Source organism: Mauremys reevesii, linkage group 27 (genome assembly GCF_016161935.1).
Source record: "Mauremys reevesii isolate NIE-2019 linkage group 27, ASM1616193v1, whole genome shotgun sequence".
NCBI classification, from domain to species: domain Eukaryota; kingdom Metazoa; phylum Chordata; order Testudines; family Geoemydidae; genus Mauremys; species Mauremys reevesii.
In genome coordinates this window covers 6,075,879-6,090,135 of record NC_052649.1, presented here as the reverse complement: position 1 = coordinate 6,090,135, position 14,257 = coordinate 6,075,879, and the positions used below count along the sequence as shown (strand labels likewise).

General features: G+C 59.9%; 1 protein-coding gene across 6 annotated transcripts in view; it reads left to right on the top strand.

The window, feature by feature from the left end:
• The first annotated feature begins 3,045 nt into the window (after positions 1–3,045).
• The window catches only part of CACNB1 (calcium voltage-gated channel auxiliary subunit beta 1), a 28,062-nt gene continuing 16,850 nt past the window's right edge, over positions 3,046–14,257 (top strand). For 5 of the 6 annotated variants that reach the window (XM_039516825.1, XM_039516821.1, XM_039516820.1 and 2 more), the window contains exons 1-2: positions 3,046–3,144; positions 7,913–7,999. In XM_039516825.1, coding sequence (XP_039372759.1) covers positions 3,058–3,144; positions 7,913–7,999 — 174 coding nt within the window. In that variant the 5' untranslated portion in view covers positions 3,046–3,057. Of the gene's footprint in view, positions 3,145–7,912; positions 8,000–11,950; positions 12,211–14,257 lie in introns of those variants that run through there. The other variant, XM_039516822.1, reaches the window with a different exon arrangement.

The window sequence follows — 14,257 nt, the reverse complement described above, 5'->3', positions numbered from 1 at the left end:
GATTCAGGGCTTGGTTTGAGTTTGGGATTAAGAGGCCGGGACAGTTCTGATGTCACTGGGACTTGCTGGGCCCTTCCAGTCCCAAGTCTTCCCCATTCCATCTACCCTGAGTTCCTATCTACCAGGCACTCGGACTTTTCCCCTCTGGTTCGTCACCCCCGAAGGTGTGCAAAGAGCCCCCAGGTATCAGTTCACTTTGGTGGACACACTCCACACAGTTTGTGCAGCAGAGACCTGCTGGGTGCAAAAATAACCAAGAAGTTTATTTAATAGAAGAAAAAAAATCACAGATTCAAAGGCGAAACAGGAAGGAAAAGCAAATGCAGACAAGTCACACAGAAAATGAACAAAAAGATGCAACCCCAGGCTTTACACGCCTATATTAGACAAATCCCCTTTTCTAATAGAAGGTACCTGTGGCCTCAGAATGGTTTCCCAGGCCATCACAGAAGGACCCCGCGGGTCAGGGACAGCTTTGCACTTAAAGGCTTCCCCTCAATTTCTGGAAAAAAACCCTCAAACACAAGCTTGGTTTTAAAAGGCTTTTCTTTCCTGACTCATGGGTATTGAGAGTGGGGGAATTCCCAGTTGTCTCCATGTCTTTCCATTAACTCTAATGGTCCACCATTGTCTTTTCCTGGTTGGAGAATGGATGGCTACTTGAAGATGGTTTCCTGTAAACAACTGGCTTGGTGCCCCTCTCTGCCTGATCTTTTCACCACCTGTTGCAAGGCACTGCTGTGTAGTTGCACCACGGTTACAACGTTCTACACATATACACATGCGATGATGCGTAACTACCCTGCATGCAGCTCTGCTGATGCCCAGCAAGTTCAGAACATCACACGCTTTCTGAAAGACCTTCCTTGACTTACTCATCCACAACTACGTTGTATATGACCAGCTAATTCAATTGTGTGTTCTTTGGGGTTCAGACCCCCTTGGGATGTCTGGACCTGGATTGTCACAGTCATCCAGGCTGGATCCCCACCCTCCAAAACTGGGGGAAGGCAGCGTGGTCCTAGTGCAGCTAGAGCCTGACAGGACGGCTGGGTTCTATTCCTGGTTCTGCCACCAATTAGCTGTATGACCTTGGGTAAGTCATTTCTCTCTGTGCCTCATTTCTCCAGCCTGCAAAGTGGAGATTAAATATGATTCGGTGCTTGGGCACCGCAGTCATACCTCAGCCAGTCAGTGACAGATAGGTTCTAATCATGGAAAATCTCTCTTGCATCGGATGTCCAGTGGTCCTGGACAGTTTGTCTCCCAGCTGCACAGTCTGGGTCTGGAGGCCAGGAAGGAGCCAGCTCCCTGCAGCACCAGAGAGGTTAATTTTTAACCTTGTATGGCCTCCCCACAGCTTGGGACTGGACCTCAACCTCCACCCTGGCAGAGGGGATGTGGGATGAGCTGTCCCCTCAGATCCACCCCCTCGCTCTCCAAAAGCAAGCTGAATGAGACGGGATGCAAGGACCTTCAGCAGTCTGCTCAAATCCAGTCTTGGGCAGTTGCGGTTGAAGCCGATTACTGTCTAATTGCTGAGGTGAGATGAGGGCCATGGGTCTCGACTCAATTCTCATTGGACACACGGGCACCGGTCAGGCTCGGCGCTGGCGAGCTCAGCAGAGAAGACAGGCTCTGAATAGGTCCTTCATATGGAGTCAAGTCAAAGTTCCCCGGAGCTAGCGGCTCACTGAACTGATGTGACTAAGCCACGTCAGTTTCACAGCCAATGGTACCCAAGGGAACAGCCCATCTCACCACCTGATGGATCAGGTACCCGTTTTGAAGCTAGGTGAACTGGAGGCAGCTTTGCAGTGTGAGATCAAGGGAGACTTGCTCACCACTCAGCCACCACCACACCTTATAGGGAGGGTTGAGAGCCACAGACGGACCATGTGGCCAAGGGGAGGATTCAGGTTCTGGGGCTGCCCAGTGGGATCCTTTCATTGAGCTGGACACAAGGGTTTATTTGCTGCACTTTGGTTTCCAGAGCGCATGGCTGTGCGTGTTATCTGGGTAGCCAGCCCACCCCAGACCCATGTCCCTTGGGGGTCCCGAGGCTGCTGCCGCTCTCCAATCTGGTGCTGGTGCATGCCAATGCTCAGGACACCTGTCAAAGCAAAGCAGCCGCCCAATTAGGGGTGAGACAAGGGAGGGGGTGGCAAAGCGCAGACCCAGGTCCCCATGCTTCATTCCCACCAGATCCCACCAGCCGTGTGGATTTTCTCCCCTATCGTCTCAGGGACAGCGATGCAGCCCCGTTTGCTGCTTTGCACCTGCCATGGTGCTCCCTCTGTGCTGGGACATAGAGAGTGTACGGCACGCGGGGGACAGGGGGTGGACTCTGAGGATCATCAGGGCCTGTTGGGAGCCCCGGGGCAGGTGGGTTCTCAGGAAGGATCTGGTGGGGGATGGGGGTGAAAGGGGGCTGCAGAGTGAAGAGGGAGCGAGGTGAGAGGTGCAGGGCCTGGGAGGGGGCACAGGGCAGCGGTGTCCTCACCCCCAGAGCACACACGCTAGAGCCCCCTGGGCAGTGGGGAGGGGACTGATCGCTAGAGCTGCCTGCCCAGCCATCGCCGTGGACTGGGGGGGGCCCTGTGTGGGGCAGGGAGGCATGAGGCCACCCCCATCCAGTCCTTCACCCCCTGGGAGTCCCCACTGCAGGGGCGACCTCCCCTGGCATCTGCCCCCCCACCCCCGGCGCTGCTGGGCAGATGGGAATGGGGGGGGACACTCATGTCTCTATAGGGACTGGTTGGATCTGGGGGGTGTCTCTCCTCCTAGACGCCTGGACACCCGCTCAAGGCGCCGCCGCCTCCCTTCTCCAGCCCCCCACCAATCGCTCAGCCCCTCTGCGGGGGGGGGGCGCTCGGACCACACCCCTCCCCCCCAGGGCCGGCGAGCCCCCCCCTTCCGCCCGCCTCGCCTGCGCATTGTGTGGCCGCCGGGAGGGGCCGGCCGGCTGCCGCCCCCACACGCGCCCCCGCCCCGGGCTCCTCCTCCGCCGGGGCTGGCTTGGGACACGAGTCCGGTGCGAGCCAGGCCGGGAGCTCGATGGTTCGGGAGGGCGGCATGGCCAGGACACCCCGCAGCTCGACCCAGGAGATCCAGATGGACGTGTTCGAGAACCCCGGCCTGCAGGTGGGATAACTCCCCCGGGGGGGTCTGCTCCCTGCCACCGGGGGAGGGGGGGCTTTGTAGCCAGAAATAGCGGGGGCGGGGGTGGGGGGATGGATCCGATCGGAACCGGCGCACGGGTGGAGCCGGCCAATGACTCACTGGCCTCTGCTTTTCCCAGGGGTGGGGGGCAGGGTTGAGCGTTGCTGCCGGGGTGGGGGGGAATTGCCCCCCGGGGGAGGAATCTCAGCCTGGCTGCTGCTTTCCGCCCAGCCCAGCCCTCCCTTGGGATCAGCCCTTCCCAGCTGCCCTCAGGTTTCAGCCTTAGCACAAAAGCACCGGGCTCCTCCTCCCCCAGCCAGGCAAAGCGGGGTCCCCTCCCCCCCATGCCCTACATCCTGCAGGACTGGGGAGGGGTGCCCAGAGATCACAAGGGAGGCGAACCCCAAACTTTGTAATGGGTGCCAAAGCCAGCCGAGAGGAGAGCGGGGGAAGGGGGTCTGGGGTGCCTCCCCCGGAGCGGGAAGATACGGCCTCCAGGTTAGCGCAGGCAGGGGACGGGGCATAAGGCACCTGGGTTCTAGTCCCCGCTCTGCTGCTCGCTTGCTGTGTCACCTGTGTCTCCCCATCTGGAAAATGTGGGGAATAATCCTGAGGGGTTTGTGGGGCTGGATCAGTGCTGCTGCGTAGGGTGCCCTGGGCTGCTGCCATGAACGAACGGTCGCTAGCGAAGGGCAGGTGTCGCTCTGGGAAACTTTGGAACATACGGGATAATTTGGGAAACCCTCTCGGGAGTCACCACACCCCTTTACCTCCCCATCCTCTTGCCAGTTGGTACCAGGGGACTTTGCCTCTGCTGGAAACAGGCCATGAGCCAATGTAGCAGGAGGCAGGGAGGCCAGCACAGATGGGCCATTGCTCTGACTACTCAGGTGGGGATCCCAGTGGCAGGTTGGACCTGTTGGCCAGGGCTAGTGAGCGGGGCAGGGCAGGATGGGGAGTGGGGAAGGACGCAGCGGCAGGATGGACCCACGGCTCTGACCCAGCTCAGCGCATCCTCCCATTCACTTTGCTGGGTGTCATCCCCACACTGCCCCTTTTCTATGGCAGCCTGTCCCCCCAGCCCCAGGCGATTTGGAGCGGCAAGTGGGGAGGGGCGCCTGGTTGCACCCAGACCCCCTGGCAGTGCCAGGCCCTCAACACAGGGCTGGGAAACACCGACCCAGCTTCCGCCAGCTTAGGATCTGGCTCTGTAAATGGCCACGATTAATCCTTCCCCACCTGGAGAGCCACCAACCCAGTGCTTAACCCCTCTAGGCGTGGCAGTTTGTAGCCCCGGCCCCTCTGGGCTTGCAGCGTCAGTAAATGAATGTAACACAATTGCTTGCTCCCCGGCACCTCCTCCATTACAAATTAAGCCCTGCACCCGCCCCCTGGATGGGGGAGCCCAGCCACCCACGGAGGGTGCAGTGAATGTGACGGAGGGATGGGCCCTGATTGGAAAGATGGGGGTGGGGAAGAATCCTAAAAATATCAACTCCTGCCCTGCTCCGAGACCACGTGTCTGTGGGCTGGGCAGCAACTGGGCCCAGCTGTCCCTCTGAGATGCGCCTGGCTCATTCCGAGACCTGCCCCGACATGTCCCGACCGCTCGCCCTGTGCAGAAAGGCCTGGGGCTCGCTGGGAGCTTCGGGAGGAACCAGCTGGAAAAGGACTGACGCCCCGGGGCTGTGATGACCCTGCCCCCATCGGGGTGGAGGGGAGCCGGCCTGGGCCTTCAAGGACAGCAGCAGAAAGGTCCAGCAGCAATTGACCTTCTGTAGGGAGCGCTGGCTGCGGGTGGGGTGGAAATCTTAGCTACTCTAATCCCAGCCTCTGCCAGCAGGAGGTGCTGCAGAGCATGGGGCAGGAGTGCTGGCTGTGGGGAAGCTCCCAGCTGCTAGCACCTTCTATCTAAGTCTTTGCCACCAGCCGGGTATTTGGAGCATTTGCCGGGCTCTGAGCCGCTAGGTCATGGGATGACTCAGTAGCAGCAGGTGTGTTCGCTTGCTCCATGCGCGTGTGCATTTGCAGGGCTGCTGGGGCCTGCGTGGGTGTGAGGAAGGAGAGCATCAGAGTCTGCGCACTAGGGGGAGGAGTGGAGGTGAGTGCATGTGCCACTAGGGAGGTGTTTAGAGTGTGTGTGTGTAGTAAATCGGGTCTGTAGTAAGCTCCAATTCGTGGGGATGGGCGTGTGTATAGTAGGTTGTGTGTGTACAGCTCTGTGTGTGTGTGTGCACAGCTTGTTGCACGGAAGTAGGGGTGTATGTGTGTATATACACAGCTGTTGCACAGAGGTAGGGATGTGTATATACACAGCTCTCATATGGAGGTAGGGGTGTATATGTTCACAGCTCTTGTTGCACAGAGATAGGGGTGTGCGTGTGGGTGTATGCAGCTCTTGTTGCATGGAGGTATGGGTGTGTGTGGGGAGTATACACAGGTCTCATTGCACAGAGGGGGTGTGTGTGTACAGCTTGTTGCATGGAGGTAGGGGTGTGTGGGGGGCGGGATATACTCAGCTCTCATTGCACAGAGGTGGGGTGTGTGTGTGGACAACTTGTTGCACAGTGGTAGGGGTGCGTATGTACACAGCTGTCGTTGCACGGAGGTAGGGGTGTGAGTGTGTACAGCTTGTTGCATAGTGGTAAGGGTGTGTATGTACACAGCTCTCGTATGGAGGTAGGGGTGTATATGTACACAGTTCTTGTTGCACGGAAGTAGGGGTGTGCGTGTGTGGGGTATACTCTGCTCTCATTGCACAGAGGTGGGGTGTGTGCGTGTACAGCTCCTTGCACGGGGGTAGGAGTGTGTGTGTGGAGGGTGGGTGTATACAGCGCATTGCACGGGGTAGGGGTGTGTGTGTGGATCACAGCCCCACCCCCTTCACCTTTTGGCAGCTGGGGGCCTCCCCTGGAGGGTCCATGACCCTGAGACTGGAACCCCTTCCCTGGGCTCAGCCTCTGCCCCATGGATCCCACCCTGTCCCGGCACAGATGGGCCGGCTCTGGGCAGTAGCAGGGTGATCTCTGGAGCCCACACTGCCCCCTCCCTGGTTGTGGGGCCGGGAGGGAGTTGAGGGGGCACAGACTGGCTGCAAATCCAATCAGCCCCACATCCTCTCTCTCTCTCTCTCTCTCCATGACCACCAACCGGGCTAATTTAATCCCAGGCCCCTGAGGATGGCCCGAGAGCTGCTCCACGCTGAATCAGTCACCTTTGCTAGGCCCAGTGGAGGTGATGGGTTAAACACCCCCCTTCCACATACAGACTGAGCCCCGCCCTTACCTGGGCACGGGAGGGGTAGATTGGGGGGGGGCAGCTCTCTGGATCTCACTGGAGAACACAACTCAGCCCCCCACCCCCTGTACATCTGTCCAGACCTCGGCCGCAGCCCTGTAGCGCCCATGGGGACAGTTGGGCAGACACCTCATCCCGCCCGTTGACATGGGGCAGTAAAGCTGCTCCCAGGGTGTCCTCCCCACAGGGGCCTCTGACGGATAAGCCACTTCTCTCTTCTGTACCTTGATTTCCCCTTCTGCTAGCTGAGGATTTAGCTGCCGACTCCTCCCCTAGAATATGCCGTGTGATCTATGGTTACCCTATGAACATGCTGCTGTCTGTGGGGTAGGAGGGTGGGGTCCCCCCTTGCAACTCTTGATTCCTCCCCAGAGCAATATGGGGGGCCCGGGCAGCAGCTGGAATAAAGGCCCAGCCCGATCCAGTGCCATTTGCCCTCGACCGGCACACGCCTCCCTGTTTCTATCGGGGTGAGCTGACGTGCCCGGCGTTGCAATTAGCTCCCCCCGGTGATTAAGAGCCTGGCTGTGACGCTGTGCGGAGCCAGATTGGTTGGGAACCCAGTGAGGCTATTAAAGCCCCGGAGCTGCCTATTGATTGGCACCCGCATCAGGTGACTGTGCTGCTTCCCCGGAGAGCGACCCCTCCCTCCGGCCCTGCCTCCTGCACTCCCAGTGCTCCGTGTGAGTGCCAGGGACCTGTGGGTGTCACTGGCTCTTGTGGGGGACTCAGCAGCCCCATAGGGAAGGGGATCCCACAGCCAAGCCAGGCCCAGATGGGTGTTTAGATGGGGACATGTCCTAAGCGTCTGCGATCCAAGGGATTTTCACAGTGGAATAAACCATCTCAGACCAGCGGGATGTTTAGCCTGGGAACCATCTGTCCCCACTGTCCCCAGCTGTCAGCCACAGGGGAAGGCAGCCTCCTTATGGTGTGATATGCTACCGTGAAGGGAGAGATTCCTTCGTGGCCTCAGGAGCTGATGCCCTGATGCCCTGAAGCATTAGGCTTGTCATCCATATTCTAGCAGCTCGTGCTATTCGCAGCTATATGGATGTCTAGTGTGGTTATAGAACCGTTTATAGGCTCAGTTAGAGTGGGGCTCCTGGGTTCTGCTCTCCGCTTTCCCATTGACTTGCTGCATGGCCACGAGTAAAGCATTTTCCCTTTTGGTGCCTCGGTTTCCCCCAGCAGTACAATGGGCAATGATACTCGCTTGCTTCTCCGGGGCAGGAGAGGAATTAAGTTTAATTCATTTGTGCTTGTAAAGTACTTTGAGATCCTCTGATTGAAGGCGTGGCAAAGCAAATGTCAGGGTAACTCCTCCATTAGCTTTAGCAACGTCCTGCAGCAGGGAGTTCCACAGGTTTCTGGTACGCCATGCAGTTGTCTGCTCCCGCCCCTCTGTAAGATCCTGCATGCTCATTAACCAGGCTGTCCCTCCCTCCCCCAGGGGAAATACAGCAAGCGGAAGAGCAGGTTTAAACGCTCTGATGGCAGCACCTCCTCGGACACGACTTCCAACAGCTTCGTCAGACAGGTAAGGACAGCGAGGTGGGGAGCTCACATGGCCTCGGCATCCCGTGTTCGGGAGGGGGGACGGAGCCCCAGGGTTCCCTCGCCATGAGTTATGGGATTTAACTTGCTTTGCACCATTGAGTCGGCAGCTGGGAGTGTTGGAAGTAGATGTAATACAGCAGCATTGGGCAGGTGGTCCTATCGCCCCCTAGTGGCTAGCCCCAGTTGCTGTAACAGTCTCCTCCTTGCTCTCAGTTACTCCTTTAGCTTAAGCAGCAGGGTCTTGAGGGTTCTGGGTTCGATCCCTGCCCAGAGCCACAGCATCGTGTTCCCAGCTCTCGTGCTGTTCCATTTCCATCTGCCAAGTGCCGTGGCCGGCCCCTTTCAGTCTAACGCAGCTGCGGAGAGAGGAAAGGAACAAGAAAGAACTAACGTCAAGTGCCCACGGGAGAGAACGAGGTGTGTGCTTCACCCTTATCGCTGCAGGCCAGCAGAGAATCCACCCTCCCGCTCCCGAATCTACAGTTCGGTTTAATCTGCTGCATTTCTTTAAGGGCAGAAATGGCATCTTAGTAAGACCGATTTGCACTGAGTCTCCCTAGAGAGGGTGGGGTGAGCTCAGGACTGCGGCCCAGCATGGGGCGAGCTACCAGTTGCATTGTGATTGGGCCATGGCACGGGAAGGTGACTGCCTGGGGGAAATCAGTGGCTGATTAGTGGTAGGGGTGAGCGTTGGAGGGTGATGCCGCTGGGGACACAAGAATTGCACGGTTCCCTTCCCCTTTGGTACTCTGACTCTAGGCCTGTAGGAGAGGAGCCTGGGCATCTGGGGGGAGCCCCAGGTCAAACCTGCCTCCCCCCAGGAGCGGGGGAAAGGTCATGGGAGGGCTGGGATCAGAGCCCTGGCGGCTCTCTTCATCCTGGGGCTGATGTGAGCTGTATCTGTGCCCATGGCAACACAGCGTGGCCGTAACCCCTTTACTTCCAGGGGTGCTGCCCGCACACATCGGGTGCCCCTTCAAGGCAGCGTGGGGTGGCGTGGCAGGGCGTGCTTGGCTGGGAGGGGTGGGGCTGGCTGTAGCTGGCAGAGTCGGGAGGGAAGGGCTTAATGCGCCCCCTCTCCGCTATAAGCACCGCTCTGCTATGGCTCCTCTGATGCGTCTCCCATCCCGTTCCTTCTGCTCCTGCCCTGATCCCTGCAGCGCCCCCTGCTGGGAAGACCAGGGCTGGAGTCGCCAGGTGCTCCCCCCAATAGCCAGCCCTCCGGCCCTGCTTCCTACAGCGCCCCCCGCAGGCAGAGGCCGGGACTGGACCAGCTCTGGTTTTCTCCCCATATCCAAGATGCACAAAGGCAGCGCTTCTCCCCTTTCAGGGCAGGGAGAGGAGCTGGCCATCGATCCAGCAGTGTGAGTGGGGCTGGGTAGATCCTGCAGCGTTGTCTCCCCCACTCCCTTTCCTGTCACACCCCCCCATCCCAGCAGCCATCGCTTTGCGTTCCTTCCCCCCCCCCCCCCATCAAACAGCCCAGAAACATCTCCTCAGAGCTGGAAGCAACGTGGTCTCCATAGCAACCTCCTGTGGGGGCAGCGGGGGGGGGGCTGGAATAGACATTAAATAATGAAACAGCTGAGTCCCTGCGAGATGGATAGTTTGGGGGGCAGCATCCCGGGGCCAGGTCTGTCTAGAACCCAAGGGCTGCGTCTGGGCAGGCCCCCAAGGACCCAGCATCCAAAGCTCCAGCCCCTGGAGCTAACGGGGCGATCACCCGGGCAGCCCCCTTACCCGGTCCTGCCCTGCGGGGAGCCAGCCAGTGGGGGAGACTCCGAGATAAGGCACTAGCTGGGCTGGATGGGGCTCGATCTCAGGTGGGGGCGAGGTCCCCAGGGGATGGGACAAGGCCCCAGTGCTTGGGGATGTTAGATCTTGCCCTGGACTGAGCCCTACACTGGGGGGGTGGGGTGGGTTTGGCTTAATCCCCTCCAGCGCTGCCTCCCCCCCCCGCGTGAAGGGGATAAACAGCTGGAGAGAGGGGTTCTATGACCTGCCCCCCCAGTAGAGGGGGGGCGGGTGAATGGTTCCCATGGTGATGACATGGGAAGATGCTGGAGGTGGCAGTTACCGTGGAGAAGGTTCCTGGCGCGAGGCCCCCATGCAGAGAGAGGATTTAAAGGGCCAGCTTGCCTTGCATTGTCACCCTCCAGAGCGAGTGGGAGAAGGCTGGAGAGGTGCCTAGGGAAAGCTCCAGGCCTGGCCATTTCCCTGCTGACTCCAAGCCGGGGCTAACCCCCGTGGCGATGATGAGGCTGCTGGGGTCACAGACCCGGGGCCTGGGGGACACGCACCTGGGCTAGCAGGATTTTCCCCTTGCCCTGGGCTCATTCACAGGCTCCTGAAAGGCCCTCAACCCTCCATCTGCCCGAGGGAGGGCTCTGTGCCTGGAGATGGGCCGAAAGTGGAACCTTCCACCCAAAGAGACCGACCCAGTCCCCATCGCCCCTGAAATCAGGGGCTCAAATGGATCCCGGATCAGAGCCAGCCGAAACCCAACGGAGGCGCTTCTCAAATGCCCCAGGACTGGGTGGGCCCGTTCTCTGTGGTGCTATCACTCATGAGCCCACGCAGTGAGGCTGGGAGGGCTTCGCCCCAGGCTAGTGCAGGGTGGGGTGAGTGGCTGCATGGGGTGGCTCAGATCTGGAAGAGAGGTGGGAAGGGGCAGGAGGATCTCCAGCTCAGAGGTTGAGCCCGGTGGTACGTTATAGCCCCAGCCAGTGAGGCCATGAGGGTGAATCCAGGGGCTGCATGCCTAAGGGATATCAGATGGGATGAATCTCAGCCTGATTCCTGCATCTTGGGGTCCTGGGGGTGCAGGTCCCTGGGGAGAGGCCTTCCTAGCCTTGCCCAGCAGAGGGCAGTGTGGGCTCATTCATGGTAGTGGGGCTCTCAGCTGCCTGCCCCACGGAGCACTGCACCCTTATGTGCATCTAGGAACAAACCCAACCCAATGAGGAGGGAGAACCCCCTGCTGGCTGCGGGGCTGCCCACTGGCAGCTCCCCGGGGTGTAGGGCGCCTGTATAAGAAAAGGCCCCCAAAATCAGGACTGTCCCTATAAAATCGGGACATCTGGTCACCCTAAATGGGATGGAGGCTGGAATGGGGTCAGCTCAGCTGAGGTTTGGATGGGGGCGGGAGAGGATGGTACCTTATGGGGCCACCAAAGAATGTGGAACCGGGGTCCCCCCGCAAGCTCGCACTTGGTGGGGAGGCTGGGAATTGGGTGCAGGGACGGCGGAGGCCTGGGGCGGGGTCTAGCGGTATGTGGGTGTTAGTGGCTGGGTCATTCGTATCTGATCTCCCCAAAGGAGTGTTAATCGGGGGGTTCCCAGCCCCTCTCCCCCCCAAAGTGTGCGGGTGTATGTGCCTGCCGGGCAGTCGCACCTGAAGCTGTGCTGCCCTCTGCTGGCCTGGGCTGTGAATAGGGGTTACAGAGCTGTGCTCTGCAAACCCACCTTCTCCCCTCTCCCGGCTTTTCCTCGGGGCTGAGGTCTGTTCAGGTCATTGTCGGGGAGCCAGGACAGCCTGGTCTGGCCGCTGAGGGGATCAAGGATCCCATCCCAGAATTTGGCCTGGGTCAGAAAGCAGCCCCAGAGCCCTGCTCAGTGCCTCGGCCTCAGATGGGGGTCTGCAGGGATCGGGAGGGGTCTTGACCCTTTGGCAGCTTCCCCCCCCCCCCAAGAGGTGTGCCCTGCGTGTGCTTCTGCACCTCCTGCAGTGAGCGCCTGCACCCACGGGACTATGCAGAGTGCCCCTGACCCTCCAGCAGGCTAGTTTTGGGGTAGCAGGGGGAGGGCTGTGGGTCAGGATTGAGGGGCATCGGCACAGCTCGGCGAGGCCTGGAATAGCAGGGGGCTGAGGGGCACCAGCAGATGGGTGGGGGTGCTTGGCTGTTTTCAGTCCCCTTCTGATCCCCTGAGATCTCCCGTGAGCGGAGAACGTGTGCCCAGGGTGGCTAAACCCCACACCGAGCCCATCCCTGAGGCTGACCCTTGGCTCAGGCCAGCCCCCCTCGCTCGCCCGCCCCTTGCACTGGGCTAAATATACCCTGGCAGGTTGCGAATGTTGCACTGTTGGTGAAACCTGAGCCCCGGCAGCCCAGCAGAGCCGCCCCCGCTGCCCACTTGCGCCCAGGCGCAGCCAGCATGGAGACGCCCAGCAAAGAGCAGCGGCCCGTCTTGGTGAGCGTCACCCCACCCCACCCCACCCCTTGACAGCTCTCTCTCTCTGGGGGGCTGGGGTCCCCCTGGCTGCTCCCTCACCCTGACACTCTCTGGCAGGCTCACTGCCCTTCATCCCTTCCCTTGTGCCCTCCCACAAACACTTGGGACCCCCGGGTATGGGGACTCCCAGCCAGCCCCAACCACAGCGGTTCCAAGGCCAGCTGGGCTGGCAGGGGTTCCCCCAGCTGGTGGAATGTTGTGCCAGACCCTGCACCCCCCACAACCCCTTCCCCCCTACACCCCCTGCTTCTGCCATCCCCCCAGCCTTCCACCTCCTGCTTCCTCCTCGCTCCATTCCCAGCCCCTCAAGAACCTTGTTTCTACTGCAGCTCATGCCCCCCCAGCCCCTGCTTTTTTCCCACCCAGAATTCCCCATAACCTCTCTGCCCCACTCTCCCCGCAGATGCCCCTCTTCCCTCCCTTCCACATTCCTGTCCATCCATGATCTCAGTACAGAGAACCACCCACCCCCCGCACAGGGAGCCAAGGATCTGGGGGGGGGGGGTTCACCCCCCCCCCCAATACTTCTGGGAGGTAGGGGGCTGAGGCTCCAGGTATGGGAGGAGCAGGACGCGCCATGGCACGGGGAAGCGCTGGGGGGGATTCCTGGTTGTAGGGAGCAGGCTGGAGTTGTCCCTCCTCCCAGTGGGTTGCACAATGGTTAACTTGGGCATCAGGGAGTGAGAGAAGAGGGGGTGCTCTCCCTTCTGGGTCAGTGCTGACCCCAGTGCCCCAGGGTGGCACTAGGGGGGCGCCGTGCTCCGGGAGAGGGATGAGGGGGCTCAGTAGGGGCCATCCTGCCTTGGAATCAGTGCTGACCCCAGTATTCCAGCTCGGCACTAGGGGGCACTCTGCTGTTCGAGGGGCTGCGTCTGGAGCTGTAAAACCTAGGTCCTGCGCACGCACAGGGGTTCAGACTCCCCCGTTGCCTGTTCATTGCTGAGCGCTGTTAAACAGCTGCCTCGTCCCACTCCGAGGTGGCTGCATGGCGGGGGGCGGCACGGCTTATAGAGAGCTTGGGAAGCACATTGGGAATCTTGTGCTGTGTCAATGTATCAGTGACCCCCCCTGCCCCTATGAAATTCTGGTGATCTCTGAGGGACACAGCCGTGGGGGGGGTTCTGGTTGCAGATCCGCAACAGACTGTTTGCTGGCTACACATTTACAAAGGAATTAGTGGGGAGAGGGGAAAATTCTTGAAGGGCTGGGAAAGGAAAGGTAGGGATCAGGGTTGTGGTCTAGGCTTCAGGAGATTTGCGTTCGAATTCCGGCTCCGCCGCTGAATCTCTGCAAGACCTTGGGCCTGAATTTTCAGGGTGCAGCACCCACAATGAGGTGGGATTTTCCATAGGGCTACGCACTTGGAAATCTGGTCCTGTGGTGCTGCGCTGTGCCTCAGTTTCCCCCACTGGATCCTGAACCACCTCTTGGAGTTCATTAGCATGCGGCAGGGGCTTGAATAGTCTGCGTCGAGGGGCTGGAGAAGCAAATACGGGCCGCTGGGGAAGTCTGGATCCAGACAGTTCCCTCTCACTCCCCATCCCCTATTCCCATTCGTCTTGGCTCCGTGTGCTCCACGGCTGCGCAGCTCCAATCACAGCTCCTGTTGGCACGGCCAGGGCTGGGTGCCAGGGCTGGGTGCCATCCCCCAATCCAGTGCCTTTGCTCCGGGGCACATCCCAGCACAGTAACTGCTCGCTAAAACCCCGTGTGCCCAGAAATCCCTCTCAGCTGGGTGGGTTGTTCCCCTCCCCCCAGGGCAGGCCTCCCTCCCAGCCCCCCAAGCACCCCCCATTTCACTTTGCAGGGCTTCAGAACAGTGTCCTCGTTCTTAAAGGGCCGGCGATCCCCTGTACACGTACCCAGCTGGGCCACATGCCGGCTCCACTCATATATGACACTCGCTCGGTCGCTGAGCCAATCGCGTCCCGGCCCCCACGTCATCAGCTCCTGGCTCTTTCCAACTCCTGCCTGCCTGTGTCTCCGGTCCGGTCGGAGGTAGGGA